The 18,631-nt window shown below is 47.2% G+C and overlaps 2 protein-coding genes across 2 annotated transcripts; one reads left to right on the top strand and one right to left on the bottom strand.

Annotated features, from left to right (window-relative positions):
- Window positions 1–2,209: 2,209 nt before the first annotated feature.
- Ccdc87 (coiled-coil domain containing 87) lies at window positions 2,210–4,771 on the bottom strand. Its single transcript, XM_026396496.2, has one exon. The coding sequence runs from the start codon at window positions 4,769–4,771 to the stop codon at window positions 2,210–2,212; it is 2,562 nt and encodes an 853-aa protein (XP_026252281.2).
- A 7-nt stretch (window positions 4,772–4,778) lies between these two features.
- Window positions 4,779–16,823, top strand: Ccs (copper chaperone for superoxide dismutase). The gene is made up of 8 exons (XM_026396497.2): window positions 4,779–5,068; window positions 5,617–5,689; window positions 9,595–9,732; window positions 9,945–10,122; window positions 10,615–10,675; window positions 16,180–16,257; window positions 16,328–16,431; window positions 16,536–16,823. Exons 1-8 carry the CDS (start codon window positions 4,814–4,816, stop codon window positions 16,687–16,689), a joined length of 1,041 nt encoding a protein of 346 aa, XP_026252282.2. The 5' UTR covers window positions 4,779–4,813; the 3' UTR covers window positions 16,690–16,823.
- The last annotated feature ends 1,808 nt before the right edge of the window (window positions 16,824–18,631 follow it).

Here is an 18,631-nt window from a genome sequence, read left to right as displayed (position 1 = left end):
CTACAACTAAAAAAAAAATATAAAAAAAAAATAAAAATTGGATATGGGCTGGGGATGTAGCCTAGTGGTTGAGAGAGTGTTTTGCATGTATGAAGCCCTGGGTTCTATTTCCAGCACTGCAAAAAAAAAAAAAAAAAAATTAATTAAAAATTCATAAAGGGCTGGGATTGTGACTCAGTGACAGAGTGCTTACCTCGAATATGTGAGGCATTGTGTTCGATCCTCAGCACTACATAAAAATAAACAAAGATATTGTGCTCATGTATAACTAAAAAATATTTTAAAAATACATAAAATTAAAAACAAAAATTTGATAACATACTCTATTAGTGAGCATAGAAAAAGAGACACCCTCATGCAGTGATGGATGAACGTAAGTGTTGTAATCAGGGTGGAGGGTACTGGCTGATATCTATCTAAAGTACAAAATCTTATGCTCAACCTAATTCCACTTCCAGGGACTTCAACTAGAGCTAGAGATGCACAGGCTAAATAGATGAACAAGTATTTTTCTTTTTAAACTCCTTTTTTTTTTTGGATACAATATCTATCTATTTTTATGTGGTGCTGAGGATCGAACCCAGTGCCTCATGCATGTGAGGTAAGCATTCTAACACTGAGCTACATAAATCCTCATCCCTGAGGATTTTTCTTTGTGGTGCTAGGGAATCAAACCTGAGACCTCAAGCATGTAAGGTAAGCACTCTACCACTGAGCTACACCCCTATCCCCTAACAAGGAATTTTTTAGAGCAACATTTTTGTTTTGGTTGAAATTGCCTGATACAAGGGACTGGTTAAATGAGATACACACACACACTGTGGAATACTGTAGAGCTGTCAAAAGAATAATTGTATAGTTGGATGTATATTAAATTCACGTATAAATGAGTTTGAGGTATATGCAGTAATTTAAAAAAAAGGAAGGACAAAACAGAGGTCTAGGCTGAGACCATTGGTGTAGTTACAAATTGCAAAGATGTGTACAAATAAGCTCATATATGCACAGGCTATCTCTGAAATAGTTCATATGTGATCTAAAGGCCTTACCACTTCTAATTTGCCCAATGACACCTTGTCATGACCCTTGGACTTGTCTCTCCCCCTCACTCTGCAGCCCCCGACCACCTTGCTGTGGCCAGAATACCCTAGGCATGGCCTATTTTGGGTCTGCCACAGCTGTTAGGAAAGTTCTCCTCCTGAATGTCCACAGGGCTCACTTTTCACCTCTTTCAAGATTTTGCTCAAGTCTTACCTTCCCAGTGAGGCCTGTACCGGGCCACTGTAATTAAAACTAGCCCACCATCCTCTAGAATTCCTCTTACCCTACTCTCTTCTCCATAATGCTCATCACCTTCAAATGTTCCGTTATTCAATGTGCTTAGGTGCCATGTTTATGGCTTATTGTCTGTTTTCTCCTAACTGGATATAAACTCTACAAAGGTTGTAATGGTCTGTGTTTTGTTCACTGATGTAGACCAAGCATCTAACACCTAATTGATGCTCAGTAAATATTTCCTAAATATGAGAAACTGGTAACAGTTGTTACACCAGAGAGGAAAGCAGGGATCCAAAGGAGCCATGGGAGTGAGATTTACGTTTCAGTTCACACCCTGATATACTTTGTACCAGATGCTTGTATTAGCTGGTAAAAATTTAATTAAAACTTTGAGCCCTACCAATAAAATGCAAAAACTGGAAGGGGTAACCTGAACTTAACTCCTTCATTTGACATGATGATCCAAGGGCAGAGAAGTTAGGTAACTTGCCTAAGATCACATGCCAGGATTTAAATCCATATCTGACTCCTGAGCCCTAGTTCTTCACTGTTATGCCATTAATTAGGGCTCTGATCATCCAATTTATTTCTAAGATAGAAATTCTAAAGGACAAGAATGTTCCAAAGATTATGGTTTGTCTGTCTGATGTTTTGTAAGGGACAGTCTCAGTTCTTTTGATAAGAAGTTTTGGTTATATTCTACCAGGCTGTTGACATAAATGGGAATACTGGACTTGGGAATTCTTTTGTGAGAACTTCACTTCCAAAGACTAAATAAATCTCAGTCCTTTGTAGTTCGAAGTGCAATGCTCCTGAGACCTGCACCCCCAGTTAGAGATACCCACATTTCTTTTTCCAAAGCCATCAAGAGGTCTGGATGAGCTGCTGAGTGTTTGGAGATGAGGGAGAGATTTGAGGATGCTTGGTCTGGTTAAAGGGTATTGGGCGTGTTCCCAGGAACTAGTAAAGACTGGCTGTTATGCCTTTTGAACCGGGCTGATTGCTGGGAGGCCTTTTTGTCCTGGCCCAGGTAGTGAACCCGCCGCTGCTGTTGGAGCCAGTAGAGCATCTCCACTTTGTCCCATTTCATCTTGTCTAGGTAGCGCTGTCCCTTGAAGGTCACTGGTTCACCAAAGATTAATTCAATCTCCTTCAGGAGGGAAACCAAAGAAGCCTCAATTTGATTGAGCTTCCTGTGGAAATAGCTGCGTAACTGATTTTCCTGCAGGAGATGACTCAGGCCCAATTCAGACTTTTGGAAGAAGCGGTTGGGGTCAGAGGCTTGCTGTTCAAACCACTCTAGTCTCGCCAGCAATACCTCCCGCAGCTGAATGGGCTTCAAGGCCCGTTCCCAGGCCCTTACTAATGAGGGCAGCTGCCTCAGACGGGCTTTGGAGCTGTACTTGATGGCCATGTCCAGCCGGACGTTGTGAGGGACCTCGAGAACAGACCACAGTCGTTCTAGACGCTTCTGCAGGCTCAGGATCTGGTTCTTATCACCTTCCAGTCTGTTCTCCAGCACTGTGTTCCAATCCCACTCTCCTGGCACAAAGTCTGGCTCTTCATCCTCTAACAAGGGAGGGGGCCGCTGAATAATTGGGGACTCTTTGATGCATACTGGAACCTCCACAGGTGCCTCCTCTTCAAACATCTGGAAGATGACATGGAGGAAATCTGTCTCCTGGTTGGTGAGGTACTTGAAGTAGTCATCCACAGACAGGGTGCTTTTCCACCAGGTCAGCCAGGAGAGCTTCTTTGACCGCTTTTCCCAGCCTTTGCTTGGTTGGGGTGGTGGGGGAGAAGGCATCCTCTCAGCGTCCGACTGCAAAACATTTGTTCTCTGATAAAGTCCAGTCAGATCAGGGTTGACTATTTGAAATTGTTTTTCATGGCGCAGAAAGGCTGAGGACAGGAAGGCTGACCAGTCTTTATCTGCTGCAGGTTCAACCAGAGGTCCTTGGTCAAAACAGAAATGGTCAGTAGAGACACGGCTCATCAACTCTTCATAGACCTCCTTGGTGCTACTGCCAATGAGGCGCTCCATATCCATTTCGTCTATAACGTTGGAGTCCAATTCACCAGCCAGGTGGTTGTACAAGACTCTGGCCCCCTCAACATGGAAAGAGTCCAAAAAGTTTCTGTCAGAAAGTCGCACAGCTGCTGCCTGGACCACGACTTTATTTTTCAACTTCAAAGTAGTAGTCACTGGCTGTGGATAAAGTGGAGGGGATTTGAGGTGCAGGTGGTCCCACTGTCCAAAGGCTTCTCTTTCCTGGAAGCTCTTTAACATTCTCTGCAGCTCCTCCAGGTGATGCCTGGCAGCTGGGTGGTAGGTCACAACCCCCAGGAGTGGGGGCAAGCCAGAGTCCAATGCTGAGTAGTGAGTCCACTCCAACTTCATGTTCTTTATCATCTGCTTCAGATCCGAAGCCACAATGTCCCTAGTCAGCTTTGGTTTGCTTTCTCCTGGAGCCAAGACCAGAGCGGTAAAGGAACGAGAAGGGAGTGTAGAAAGACCCAATTTATCTGCCAGCTTCCAGTCTTCACGAAGACAAGGCATGGATTGGCTTCTCTGTGGCTGGGAAAGGACAGGTAAAGAATGGGGGAGGGAACCTCTACTGGTGGGAGTCACAGAGTGGCTGGGAATTGACACCATCTGTTTAGAACTGAAGTCGATTTCTTTCTCTTTTCTTACAGTAGGCAGCCAGCGGAGAGGCTTTCTACTCTTCAACTGAGGGATGGACTTCAATTCCTTCACTGGATCCAATTCAGGCTCAGTAAAAAACTCCTGTGAGCGGCTGAGTTGGACAAGGTAGTTCAGGTTGAGGCTAGAGCATGGCACTTCCGCGAAGCCGGTGCTGTGAGGCCAGGGGATCGGGCACAGTTTGAAAGGCCCAATGGGGCAGGGTGGGCGCCGCTTGTCCATGCTGCTGTGGGTGTGCTCTGCCTTCAGAAGGGTTTGGAAATCCGCGAGCAGGCAACGGTAGACGTCGGGACTGGTAAGGAAGATTGTGCAATCACTGGCAAGGCTGGCAGCCAACCGGGTGAGGGTGGCTGATTCAGTGAAGACCTTCGACATGGTCGACATAGTCACCAGCAGGTGCAGGTAGCGTAAAAAGAGCTGCTCACAGCTGAGCAGCACGTAAGTCTCGAGTCGCTTCCTCAGCTTCTGGTTGTTCTCGTAGCTCAGACTAGGTTCAGCAGGAGGCTCCCTCCAGCTGCACTTTAGTTCGTCCAGGATGACCTTGGTGAGACGGAGTCGGCCTTCAGAAGGCACCCAGGACGCCAGCCCGCTGTTGGCCAGCAGCTTGGCCACCTGGCGGCACAGCGGCGCCACCCTCAGCTTTGCCAGAGACACGGTTTGCACTCTCGAGACCTGCGGGCTGCGCTTCTGAGGCTCTGGGGGCGTCACCCTGCGGGGTAAGAGTGACAGCGGGCTCAGCAACTGGTGATAAAACTGCTGTAACTCGGACTCTACCTTCGGGGGCTCCATCTTAGCGCAGGCGGAGCCCTCGGTCCGTGCAGAGGACGCCAAATGGTTACTAAGGTAACCAGGGCCCGAAGGCCCGAGTGCGCCTGCGTAGCCAGTGCCCGCCGCTCCGGAGTCGTCGGGCCAGGCCCAAGCGTGCGCACGCGCCAGGAGGCGGGGCAAAGTGTGGTTCCCCGCGGCTCCGTCCCTCGCAGCGCTGCGCGGAGTTGGCCTGTGGACTTGAGTGGTTGCGATCCGCCAGGTGGTGTGAGCAGGACCAGGATGGCTTCGGACTCCGGGGACAGTGGGACCCTGTGCACGGTGAGAGCGGAGCTTCGAGTGGATCCTCGCCCGGCACAGCCTCAGCCCCTGGGGTGATCGTTATCTTGGGAAGCCTGAAAGGAGCTGGCATTTGGGGCTGCGACTGTGACCACTGAACGCTAGGGTAGCAAGGCCCCTGGCTTGAGCGTTGCTGGGTGAAACCAGGGTCCTAGAATGATCAGGAGGGGCGACGAAGAAGGGGCTTTAGCCGGGCTTGGGTGCACGCCTGTAATCCCAGCGAGTCCGAGGCAGAGACGGGAGGATCGCAAGTTCAAGGCCAGCCCCAGCAGCTAAGCTGGATCTTATCTCGAGATTAAAAAAAAAATTAAAAAGTGGGTTGGGAATGTAACTCAGTGGTTAAGCGTCCCTGGGTTCAATCTCCAGGACCCCCCCCCCCGCCAAAAAAAAAAAAAAAGACTCGAAGAAGGGTCACGTGAGGCATGTTTCCAGGTCGTGGAGTGATTACAGTGTAGGTCAGGTGGTGAAATATGTTCAGGCTTGATAATAGGTCCCCAGTCCTCATCGGCCGGTCTCTGCGTCCCTTGCAGTTGGAGTTCGCGGTACAGATGACCTGCCAGAGCTGTGTGGACGCGGTGCGCAAGTCCCTGCAAGGGGTGGCAGGTAAGAGCTGGATAAACCTTTCTGGTCCCTTGGGAAGAACCAGGCTAGTGTGTTAGTCCAGCCCTACTTCCATTTTACAGATGAAGAAATGGATACCCAGAGGGTGAAAGGAATATTCTTAGGCACACAGAGACCCAGAGGCTGAGCCTAGCATACAGGTCTGGAGTTTATACTGCCAGAGCCTCCCATTTCCTGGAGTGAGGAGCTAGTCAGAGTACAGCTCCTCCTACTGAGGGAGTTCCCTGAAGCTCAGGCTGTTCTTGCTTAGTCAACAGTCCTGACAAAGCAAACTGCAACCTTGGCCCTGGTGCATTTTTTAAAAGTCAGCCGGTCTGGAATTGACTTGGCACAATCAGAAAGATTTGAAGGCAGAGCCACTGGCATGTCCCTGGGAACTGGCTTCCTTTGATTCTGTTAAATGTTCTTCCAGCCATTCTGTAGGTATGGGACAGACACTGGGAGGCTTTTAGAGAGAAAGGTCACCACTGTGCTTTGGTAAAGATGAGCATGTAAGCCTTGCTCAGGTGGCATTTACAGAACAGGAAAAATGGTTCTGAGAGAGAAGGAGATGAAGTAGGTTCTGAAGCCAGGAAAATGGTAGCCCTGCATCCTGCCTAGGTTGGCAGTGTTGTAGTTAGCAGGGTGCACTCCAGAATCAGAGCTGTTCAGGTTCAAATCCCTTATTTGCCACTTACTGGAGACTTCATACATGTGACTTTTTGTGTCTATATTTCTGCAGTGTTTAAATGGGGATGATAGCAGAAGTTACCCTGAAGGATCATTATAAAGAATAAATTAGCTAATACCTATAAAGTACTTTAGCAAAGTCTTGGCCAGGTAGTAAGAGCCCAGAAAATCTCAGGGGATTATTAGAGGAAGGGCTTACAGGTGGTGATCTGCTTGGAGGGAGGTGTGAGGGAACAGATTTTGTTTGTTTTTGCAAAGTGCTGGGATCAAACCCAGGGCCTCATGCATGCTAGGCAAGTGCTTTACCACTGAGCTACATCCTCAACCCCTACAGGGCAGATCTTGAAGATGAGTTTGCTTAGGTTCCTTTTTTGGGATGTCAGGTGAGGGTCTGATGGAAATTGAGCCTTTCTACTCAGAGCAGAGTGTCTGAGCATGGCTTTTCCAGGACACAGTGCCCTCCATTTCCTATAAAACATTCCTGCTGGGAAAGCAGACAGCTGGAGTTTTTGTTAGATAGAGGGCTGTGTTCGGCCCTCAGCAGGTTTTTTTAGGTACCAGAAAGAGACATCTGGTGACCCTGTGTTTTCTGGTCTGGGTAACTTCAACCAGCTTGGGTTTCTTATGGCCTGGGCAGGGGAATCACAGTCTGCAGAATACAGAGAGAGAGGAATGTTGCTTGGCCTTGGGAAGGAGCGCTTTGCTCTTCCCACAGGGGTGAGTCTAAGGAACTTCTAGCTCAGGGCTCAACTCCTTGAGCTCCTATCACTTGGTCTGGAGTTCCTATGGTCTCTCTTTTTTCCTTCTAGGCCCTGGGCTAACCAAAGCCTGGCCTAGCCACATTCCGAGGTTCACCAGCCAAAGCGAACTTCTGCTTGGCTGGATAATGAAACTTCTGGTGCAGACTTGGGTCAGAAATTAAAAAGGGACATAGCTATAGGAGCTTTAGAAGCAGAGAATCAGCTCTTCTTGGAAGACCCCAGGGTCTGGAAACACGTCTAGGCCAGGCCTTTATCTGCTGTTTGTTCAAAACACACTTGGGCCTGTGTACTAACGCAAGCCCCCCTCACCTTTCCCTGGCCTATACAAGAAGCCAGCTTTGAGCTCCCTATTGCCTCTATTTCCCCTCCAGTACTTTTTCCTTGTTAAAGTCAAGGTGATTTTTTAAAAGTCATAACTAGATAATATGCATTAGTTACTTGAGGCTCTCTTCATGAGTATATAAGAATCCTTCTGCAGACTTATGTATACAGGACAATTGCAGGGACTTCAAGGGCAATGAGGACTCCATAGGCTCTTTTTCTGACACATTGACTTTTGAACTTGACCCCTGTGATCCACACAGAGCTTCTGCCCTCACAGAGCTAGCAGCCTAGAGAATAAAACAGAGGATTATAATCATTGCAGAGTGAGTTTCTCAGGGGAAGTATGAGCTGCTGTAGGACAGGTATGTAAGGGCTCAGCCCAGCCTGGAGGTGACCGGCTGTTTCTTGGAGTGAGCCAAGTATCTGGATTAAGTGCCTGCACTCTGGAGCAAGGCTGCCTGGGATTCCCAGTTCCATAACTTACCACAGTGTGACTTCAAGCAAGTTTCTTCATCTCTCTGTGCCTTAGTGTCCTTACCTGAAAATAGGAATAATAGCACCTAATTCACAGGGTTACTCTAGGTATCAAATGAGTCAATACTGGTAAAATCATCAAGGAGGATCTGGCCCATGGTACCTGCTCAGTTGACATGGCTCTCAAGATAGTGGTGATAAGCCCCCCTTTATAATGCATGTAACTGGCTTACCTATCTAAAGTGTACAATTCAATCAGTATATTCGCAGAGTTGTGCAGCTATCACTATCAATTTTACTTTTTCATGATTTTATACAAGAAATCCTGTATCCTTTAACTTTAATCCTGTATCAACTTCTTGTTTACCAACCCTGATCCTTAACTTTTCTGTCTACTATTCTGGACATTTCATATAAATAGCATCATAGGCTGGGCATGGTGGCACATGCCTATAATCCCAGGCACCTGGGAAGCTGAGGCAGGAGAATCACAAGTTCAAGGCCAGCCTCGACAACTTAGGGAGGCCCTGTCTCAAATATAAAAAAAGGACTGGGGATATGGCTCAGTGGTTAAATACTCCTGGGTTTAATCCCTGGTGGTGAAGGAGACACACAGATAGATGACTGGGGATGTAGCTCAGTAGTAAAGTACCCCGTGTATTCACTTCCCAGTACCAAAAAAAAAAAAAGGCTTATATAACATGTGGTCTTTTGAGACTGGCTTTGACATAGCAAAATGTTTGGAGGCTCAGGCATGTTGTATCAGGTATCCAGACTCCATTTCTTCTTATAGCTAATATCCCACATTGCATGGATATTGTTTGTGTTTATCCTTTTGTCAGTTGATGGTATTTGGGTTGTTTTCACCTTTTTGCTGTCACAAATAATGCTGCTATAGATAGCCCACTATATATATATATATATATATATATATATATATATATATATTGTTGTTGTTGTTGTACTTAGTTTTCCATGAAGCAGAATGCATTTCAATTGATCATATACAAGTGGAGCGCAACATTTCATTTCTTTGGTTGTACACAGTGTAGAGATGTACCATTTGTGCAATCATACATGTACCTAGAGTAATGATGTCCATCTCATTCCACTATCTTTTCTACCCTCATAACCCCTACCTATCCTCCCCTTTCCCCAATCCAAAGATCCTTCATTCTTCCCATGCCCCCCCCCAACACCATCATAGATCAACATCCACTAATCAGAGAAAACATTCGACCTTTAGTTTTTGGGGATTGGCTTACTTAGCATAATATTCTCCAGCTCCATCCATTTACCTGCAAATGCCACAATTTTATTTTCTTTTAATGCTGAGCAATATTCCACAGTCTCTTTATCCATTCAGCTATTGATGAGTATCTAAGTTGGTTCCACAGTTTAGCTATTGTGAATTCACCTGGATAGCCCACTTTTATAAAAATATTTGAAGAAGAATTTTCTGTTTCAAAAGTTATAAATAATACCTAGTATGTAGAAAGTACTCACAGAAAGCTTCTTCAAGTTCACCCAGCTAGAAGAAAGCCTCCACACTGACTTCTGAACATGGGAAGGTTGGTGACATTAAGGATGTCTGTCTCCTTCCTGCTGTGAGCACAGATGCCATTCCTCTGCTGTCTTCTGCCCTCTGTCTCCTCCCAGGTATCCAGGGTATGGAGGTACAGTTGGAGAACCAGATGGTCTTGGTGCAGACCACTCTGCCCAGCCAGGAGGTGCAGGCGCTCCTGGAAGGCACTGGGCGGCAGGCCGTACTCAAGGGCATGGGCAGCAGCCAGTTGCGTGAGTGACCACTGTGTCCTTGGCCTCTGACTCTCTGGGAGGGAGCTAGCCCACTACTGGTTCAAATCTACCCAGATGATTCTCATACTCTTGGTTGGAGTGGCTTTGGGGACAATGTGAAAGTCATGTGAGACTCCCTGCCCTTCCTGAGTTGATGAAGAGGTAGAGCAGAGTAAGGTGGCAAACTAGCCTGAGTGTCCAATACTTTGCAGAGAATCTGGGGGCAGCAGTGGCCATTCTGGGGGGTCCTGGCACCGTGCAGGGCGTGGTGCGCTTCCTACAGCTGACCCCTGAGCGCTGCCTCATCGAGGGAACCATCGACGGCCTAGAGCCTGGGCTGCATGGACTCCACGTCCATCAGTTTGGTGATCTCACGAGGAACTGCAGCAGGTATATCATCCATAATGTCCCTGATAGTGGCTTCGTCTGTGTGCTTTCACACTTGATCCTCACAAGAACCCCAGGAGGCTCAGCCTACAGATAAGAAACTGAGGCTCAAAGGGATTAAATGGTTTACAAAAGATCCCAGAGAATGTGAAGGGTGGAGTTGGGGTTTGAATCAAGGTCTGATTCTGAGGCTCCTGCTGGGAACCACTGTACTGCCTCTCAGGTGAAGGGCAGAGTCTGTGGCAGAGTTTTGTCCTACTGTCATATAATTAGTGTTTACTCCTTTATGTCTCTCCTGGACCAGAAGCTCATTCAGGGCAAAACCCAAACCCATTCTTCTATCCAAACCCTTCCTCCTTGTTGCCATCTCCCCAAAGCCTGGAACAGAGTAGGCCTATTTGTTGAATGAATGAAACAAATGTAGATAGAGAAGAAAGTGGACCAACTTGGCCTGAGCTGCTCTTCTGCTGCCCACCTGCTACCTCTCCTCCTTAGCTGTGGGGACCACTTTAACCCTGATGGAACATCTCATGGGGGACCAGAGGACTCTGAACGGGTAAGTATTCGTCTGGGCTGGGCTCGGGTATAGAGAAAACCCAGGTCTCAGAGGCTGGGCAGGCAGCTCCCGGGGCCTTGGAGTGTGGTGGGGTCTTTTCCTCTCATTTCATTTTGTTCAGTGTAAGAATATTTGTTAATTCTTTTCTGTGAGCAAGGCCTTGGGAAATAACACTGCATAGCCCAGTGCCTGCCTCCAGGGGGCTCAGTCTAGTGGTATAATCCTTGCTGGAGCCCCAGGGACCCAGGCTGACACCTGATCCAACCCAAGGGCCAGTGGGAAACCGCCTCCCAGCAGAGCAGGTGAGGGTGTGGAAACTGAAGGTTTTACTAAAAAGGCTGCCCCTGACACTAGGACCCCAGTCCTGGTATTGTGTTCTCTCCAGAAGATTGTTTCCCTGACTTCAGGGAGTCAATCACATGCCACCTGAAAGATTTTCGAATTATCTGAGTCGGGCTTGTACGTTCCTCAATTGTTTAAGTTGACTCATTTTTTTCCTTCGATAAATTTAGTTGTATTATTATTACTGTTGTTGTTGTTGTTGTCATTATTATTATTATTTTCAATCAATCCCAGGAAGTTTCAACATGTTCCAAAGTAGAGCAATAAATATCAAAAACGCCCATGTGGGGCTGGCTGGGGCTGGAACTCAGTAGTAGAGCACTTGCCTATCATGTGTGAGGCACTGGGTTTTATCCTCAGCACCACATAAAAATAAATAAAATAAAGGCATTATGTCTATCTACAGCTACAAAATATTCTAAAAAACCCCAAACTGCCATGTCCTTATCATCTAACTTCAGGTTACCATTTCATGGTCACTATTATTTTGTCTATATCCCTGGCCCTTCTCCACCAGTATTTTGAAGCAAATCAAGACCTCATTTCATATCACCAAGGAAGATTGATTGATTGATTGATTGACTGATTGAGACAAGGTCTTGCTATGTTAAGCCCAGACTGGTCTTAGCCTCAGCCTCCTTAAGAGCTAGGACTGCAGGCTCACACAGAGCTGAGGTAAATTTATTTTTAACTAGAAACTTGATATTGCCTCATAAAATCAATAAAAGAAAAAAGTTACTAAAGTCCTGCTAGAGACTGGCTTGACAGGCTTGGGGACTGAGGTCACTTTGTCAAAGTACAGATTAGAGGACATGAAAGTGGTGTAAAATACCTGTTCACACTAACCTGAGACTTTCCTCCTGATGCCTTCCCAGGGGCTGGAAGCCATTGAAGGGGGAACTGCATGTTCCTTAATGCCCTGTCACACCTCTTATCATCTCCTTTCTGGGGGTGTATGTCCCCCCAGCTCTTGGAGATAACAGCCAAAGGCAGGTTCCTGGTGCTGGAAACCTGCCAGCTCCTTCTAATGTGGCAGGACTCAGGGCCTTGTTTTTTATTTTTTTTCCTTTGTTCACATCTGTCTCTCATTACTTATGAGATCTTCAAAACTTCTTTACCTTATAAAATACCTTTTCCTGCCTGTATTTTTTATTTTTATATTACATTTTCTTTAAATAAGATTCTATTTATTTATTTATTTATTTTGGTACTAGGGATTGAACCCAGGGGTGCTTATTCACTGAGCCACATCCCCAGACCCTTTTATTTATTTATTTATTTATTTATTTATTTATTTTAGAGACAGGGTCTCACTAAGACAGTGCTTAGGGACTCACTAAGTTACTGAGGCTGACCTCGAACCTAAAATCCTCCTGCCTAAGCCTCCCAAGTTGCTGGGATTATAGGTGTGTGCCACCATGCCCAGTTTTATTTTCTATCTTGATGAACAGTTGCCGCCGTCTTGGCTGGGCACAAGATCACGAGCCACTCACAGCTTTGTAGATTCAAACAGCAATTCTTTATTCCCGAACTCACACCGGCCTCCACACATGTTCAGGGGAAATCTTAGATCTGCGCGCACAATTCACGTCCCAAATACTTTCTCAATTCCACGAGAACTCAGCGAGCGGGAACTCAGGCAGCCGGAACGCCCTATTCCCAGCAGCAATAATCTTCAACCTCCAACTTCCCTAAAACCCATATTGTCTTAAACCGGGAACGCCCTAAACCCTAATTGTCTTAAACCCAGATACTTCCTAAAACCTGCAGGATACACCCTAATCCTGGATCCACCCTGGTCCTTGAGCAGGGTCACCTTTCTCAAAGACACATGCAATGTCCAAGGCAAGTCCATTTAACATGGGGTACGCTGGCAAGGAAATTTCGATGCGTCATTCCTACTTGGCAATGGCCCTCAGCAAACAGTTTCAACCTCTGACACAAACCAATGAAACCATGGTACAGGGTAAGCATCCCTAACCTCAAAATGCAAAATCCAAATACTCTAAATCTGGAACTTTGAGTGTAGTCCTTTTTGTTTTGGGGGAGATAGAGGTATAGAGGTTTGAACATGGTAGGCAAGTACTCCACTGCAGAGTGAGGTGTATTTTTAAGAGTTTGGATTTTTGTATTAGGGTTGCTCAATCAGTAAAGTGTATAAGAACCTTTTTAAAATCTGAAACACTTGGAAATCACTGACCTCAAGCATTTTGGATAAGGTTTATTCAACTTGTATGTTTATTATTTCATGTAACTGATTATTTTGGATTTGGGACAGCTTTGTCTTGTTTCTAGTGGTCAAAATCTCTAATTTTGCCCCTGAGAAGTTGGGGAGACAAAATGTCCTCAGTGTCCAGGGCATTAGTGATCTTCTGCCTCAAATCAAATGACTCAGCATTAGCACATAAAACAGTAGACTTTGATCATCTCAGTTTCTTTGGGCCAGAATCTGGGTGTTTCTGGCTCAGGATCTCATGGGTCTGCAATCATTGAGGGCCCAACATGGAGAGGATCAGTTTCCCAGCTTGCTATTGCAAGAGTTGCTGTTGGCAGGCTTCGGGTCCTCCTTGTCTGTTGGCCAGATACTTAGTGCTTTGTCACCTGGGTCTCTCGCTGGCTTCCTTCTGAGTACATGAGTAAGAGTGTGAAAGCCTCCAAGACTGAAGCCAGGTTTTTGTTGTAACCTAATCTAGCAAGTGACACTCAGTCTAGCCCCCACTCCAGGGGATAAATCACACAGACGTGAATAGGGGAGGTACATCTGCACCCTGCCTGCCTCCTTGAGCCTTGAAAGCTGGTGGACAGGAGCTGGGCAGGTGAAGAGCATGAGCGTGGGAAAGGCAGATCCAGCAGGGAAAAGGCCAGGCGAGCCAGGAGGTATGGCACAGCAGGAGTGTTTCTGGAGGGCAGGAAACTACCTTGTCACCTGGTTCTTTGCTCCAAAGTGGATGGAGTTGGCAGCCACATTGTGCCCCAGGAAGAAGTGAGTAAAAACCGAGCAGCCAAGGCTGTCATGAGATCTCCAGTTTCCTTTGGGTTACAGCACTTGGTTTTGCCCCACTGGAAATGAATTCATTGTGGGAATCCGTGTCCAAGCTGGTTGTCCCTTCACATCTCTCCTAATGATCTCTAAGCTTCTATCCCTTTTCTCCCAGCCCTCCTCAGTCTTTCCTTTTCATACAATGTACTGAGGGATTGCTCTGAAGCATGGAAGGACCATGCCACGCTCTTGCCTGAAACCCTTCTTGGCCCTCCAGTGCCTGAGGGTACAGACTGGGCCCAGCTTCTTGGTGTGATGTTCAAGGACTCCTTGGCCCAATTCCACTTGCCTGTGTGCTGAGGGGAGGGACTGGGAAGACAGTCTCTCCCTTACCCCCTGCAGGGTCATGCCCAGCCTGCTCCCAGCCTGCTCCCAGCCTAGCCCTGATACCTCCCCAACCTTGATGGTGGTTTCTACCATCAACGTCCCCAACACAGGACAGTATAACAAAGAGTGCCAGGTGCTGGCCACAGATGCTGGCCACAGATGCCCCTCTGAACATGAAGATAAAGCAGAAACAGTATTCTTGCTGCCGTCAGCTCTGTCACCCACCACATGCTGGTGTGCTTTGCTATGCAGCAGCAGGGCCTGTGGACCAGCCCACACTGGCTCCAGCACTTGCTTTTGCCCAAGTGTCAGGTCAGGGATGATTTATTTGCACAGATGTAGGTTTCTGTGGCTTACCAATAAGGTCCTATCACCCTAGGACATACCAGCTATTGTCCTCATTTGTGTTACCTTTTTTTGGTACTGTGTTTTGAACCCAAGGGTGCTTTGATATTGACCTACATCCCCAGCTCTTAATATTTATTTTTTAGTTTTAGGTGGACACAATATCTTTATTTTTTAAATTTTTATGTGGTGCTGAGGATCAAATCCAGCGCCCCGCGCATGCCAGGCGAGCGCGTTACCGCTTGGGCCACATCCCCAGCCCCCCAGCTCTTTTCATTTTTCATTTTGAGACAGGGTCTCGCTAAGTTGCTGAGGCTGGCCTTGAACTTGCGATCTTGCCTCAGCCTCTTGAGTCACTGGGATTGCAAGCGTGCGCTACCATGCCCAGCCTCACCTTTTTTTTTTTTTAGAGAAGAGAGAGAGAATTTTTTTTAATATTTATTTTTCAGTTTTCAGTGAATACAACATCTTTATTTTATTTTTATGTGGTGCTGAGGATTGAATCAAGCGTCCCGCGCATGCCAGGCAAGCGCGTTACTGCTTGAGCCACATCCCCAGCCCCTCACCTATGTTCTTGATCACATCTATTTCATATCGGAGGCCTTTGAGGGTGGAGACCATATATGTACCCCACCATGCCTGCCAGAGTGTCTTACTGGAGGTGTTCAGGAGATGTGTTAGGATGCTTTTTCTTTTCTTTTCTTTTCTTTTTGGAGGGAAGGATTGAACTACTCAGGGGCACTTGACCACCGAGCCACATCCCCAGCCCTATTTTGTACTTTACTTAGAAACAAGGTCTCACTGAGTTTTTGCTGAGGCTGGCTTTCAACTCACGATCCTCCAGTCTCAGCCTCCTGAGCTGTTGGGATTACCGGCATGTGCCATCATGCCTTGCTAGATGCTTTTCTTACCTTCTAGGAAGAAGGGGGAAAACCCAGCTTCTGGAGCCAGGACAGGCCCTTTGCCCTCTCATGTTTCTTCTTTCTGTTCCTTGAGCCAGGAGTCAGGGAAGTGATGCTGGCTCCTGTGATGGTTAGAGAAGCCAACTGTCGCAACTTAAGCCTAGGGGAATTGAAGACTGCCAAGGGCCTGCAGAGCCAAAGGAGGCTGGAGAACTGGGCTTGGAAAGAAGCAAGAACTGGGCTATCAAGGCTGCAAGTAGGGCTGGACAATGTAGGAAAGACAGCCTGGTCCAACAGGGGTGACTGCCCAGAACAGGGATACTGGCCCTTTCCAGGGTGCTGGCATTTCCCCTAGGATTTGAATTCAGGGAAGGAGTGTCCAGTTGCCTTCCTTGAGTTCCAGAACATCCCTTGATCCTACTCACTGGGCCCACAGGAAGAAATTGGTGGTTTTGGGAAGTGGGAAGAGAAATCAGATACTGCAAAGCCAGAATATAACAACACCTGTGCCCCCATGTAACCCTTCTTCCCACTGTGTCTCAAACCAGCACCGCGGAGACCTGGGCAATGTCCATGCTGATGCTGATGGCCGAGCTGTCTTCCGGATAGAGGATGAGCTGCTGAAGGTGAGCTGGGAAGAAGGTTGGGCCCTTCCCAAAGGGACAGTGATTCTGAGACTGTTGTCAACCTTCAAAGGTGTGGGACGTGATTGGTCGCAGCCTGGTTGTTGATGAGGGAGAAGATGACCTGGGCCGGGGTGGCCATCCCTTATCCAAGATCACAGGAAACTCTGGGGAGAGGTGGGTAACTGCCCTCAAGAGGAGGCTGTTCTCTGCCAGTGGCACACATGGGACCCTGGGAGGTACCAGACAAGGGTCTACTCTGACCATACATCCTTCTTCAGGTTGGCCTGTGGCATCATTGCACGTTCCGCTGGCCTTTTCCAAAACCCCAAGCAGATCTGCTCTTGTGACGGCCTCACTATCTGGGAGGAGCGAGGCCGACCCATCGCTGGTGAGGGCCGAAAGGACTCAGCCCAGCCTCCTGCTCACCTCTGAGCAGGGCCTCGCCTTGATTCTCTTCTGTCCTGCCAGCTGAGCACCTTCCCCCTACAGAGGAAGAAGAGTGAGTTGTGCTTGCTCAGGCCCAGGAGGACTGGGCACAGGGCATATAGGGGTCACTGTGAGGTTCCTTTGGCAAATTAAACTTTTATTTTCATATGGAACATAGCTTTTGTCTGTCTGTATCCCTTAATGGACTTGGTGAACATAGTCTTTCTGCTCTATGTTTTGCCCCAGGGCTACTCCTTAGCTTTGAAACCAAAAAACCTGGATTAAAATCCACACACTGGCCAGGAGTGGTGGCACACACCTGTATTCCCAGCCATTTGGGAGACTGAGGCAGGAGGATCACAATTTCAAAGCAAGCCTGAGGAACTTAGGCCCTCAGCAATTTAGCGAGGCCCTGTCTCAAAATAAAAAGTAATAAAAGGGCTGGGATTGGGGCTGATGTTGTGGCTCGGTGGTAAAGTGCTCTCCTAGCATGTATGAGGCGCTCAAGCCTCAGCACCACATAAAAATGTATAAAATAAAGGTATTGTGTCCAACTACAACTGGAAAAAAAAAAAGGTGGGGTCAATCTATTACCCTAGTGCCAAAAAAAAAAAAAAAAAAAATCCACACACCAGGCCTCAGGCCCCTCTTGCTCTTTAAGGTAATAGTGAAGGGCCACAGCAGTTGTATTTCTGTGTGTGGCCTCCCTTTTCCCCTCACTTGGCTGACTGGAATCAAATCAACTCCACCTGTGCTAGCCCCTGCATTCCTTGAGAAATCAGAGCAGATCTAGCTGTAGTTTCTCCCTGTGGTTGGGCTCATAAGAATGTAGGAACTTTAGGACCCCATACTCTTTTAAAATTAATCTGGCTCAAGTTGATTTCTTTATCAACTCACAAGTAAAAAAAAAAAAAACAAAACCTCTTAATTAACCTAATTAAGTCTTAATTACTGGGCTGGAGATGTGGCTCAGCGGTAGCGCGCTCGCCTGGCATGCGTGCGGCCCGGGTTCGATCCTCAGCACCACATACCAACAAAGATGTTGTGTCCGCCGAGAACTAAAAAATAAATATTAAAAAAAAAAAAAAAAAAAAAAAAGTCTTAATTACTAAGTGAGTGCTTGGCAGAAAGCCTGGTACATGCTAAGTTAAGGGAGCTGAAGCTGTGATTCTGAGGCCACATAGGCCCCTGGAGACAACCCCAGCAAAATTCCTCTCTCAGCCAGTGGCTGTTAACCAAAATAGCACATGGGCCTTGGATTTGGGGCTCCCCTCAGCTGTTCCCCCAACACCCCCACCCCATGCCACGTTAGGCTTTCCTATCCTTAACAAAACTGCTTTTTAAACCTGGTGAAGTACAAACTTTGCCCCTGTGCCACCTGCTTGGAATCAGGAGGGGGCTTTATAGTTAGTTGGCTTTGGCTTTGAGGCTCCTGGCTCTGTTCCCATTCCCTAGGCCCTGCCTGTTTTCCACTTCAAGGATGCTGGCACCACCTCCAGTGCCAGCCTTGGACTCTGTTCCTTCTGACCAAACTTACGCTGGTTGTATTCCTATTCCCCTTGGTCCCTGGAGCCAAATCCTTTTAAGCCTGAGATCCAGGATGTCTTCCCTACCTCCTGGCCATTACAGAAATATCTGGGTTCTGTCCACAGCCAACCCCTGACCTTCTTACACCTCCATTCTGGAATTACAGCAGGGCTTAACTGTTTTGAGTTGAACTACTCACCATTCCCTACCACTCTTAACACTCTTAAGAGATCAACATGCCCATTAGCTGCTCTCTTTCTGAACTCTGAGCTATGTGATTTCTAAATTGTTTGCATATTGCAGAACACTGTTGAGATGCCTTGAAGCCACATCTGCAAAACAGAAGTATATCTGCAACCAAAGATGCTGAGTCCTGTCACAGGACTCCCCCAAAGCCCTAGAACCCTAGGGAGTACAGTTT

The sequence above is a fragment of the Urocitellus parryii genome, chromosome 4 (assembly GCF_045843805.1).
Source record: "Urocitellus parryii isolate mUroPar1 chromosome 4, mUroPar1.hap1, whole genome shotgun sequence".
Taxonomy (NCBI): Eukaryota; Metazoa; Chordata; class Mammalia; order Rodentia; family Sciuridae; genus Urocitellus; species Urocitellus parryii.
This window is presented reverse-complemented; position numbering and strand designations above follow the sequence as displayed.

What these genes read in the sequence shown, in the direction of transcription:
- Ccdc87 (XM_026396496.2), bottom strand. Translation starts at nt 4,771, where the DNA reads ATGGAGCCCCCGAAGGTAGAGTCCGAGTTACAGCAGTTTTATCACCAG.
- Ccs (XM_026396497.2), top strand. Translation starts at nt 4,814, where the DNA reads ATGGTTACTAAGGTAACCAGGGCCCGAAGGCCCGAGTGCGCCTGCGTA. An exon ending in ACAGTGGGACCCTGTGCACG is followed by an intron (nt 5,069 to 5,616) that starts GTGAGAGCGGAG and finishes CGTCCCTTGCAG; the next exon opens with TTGGAGTTCGCGGTACAGAT. An exon ending in GTCCCTGCAAGGGGTGGCAG is followed by an intron (nt 5,690 to 9,594) that starts GTAAGAGCTGGA and finishes GTCTCCTCCCAG; the next exon opens with GTATCCAGGGTATGGAGGTA.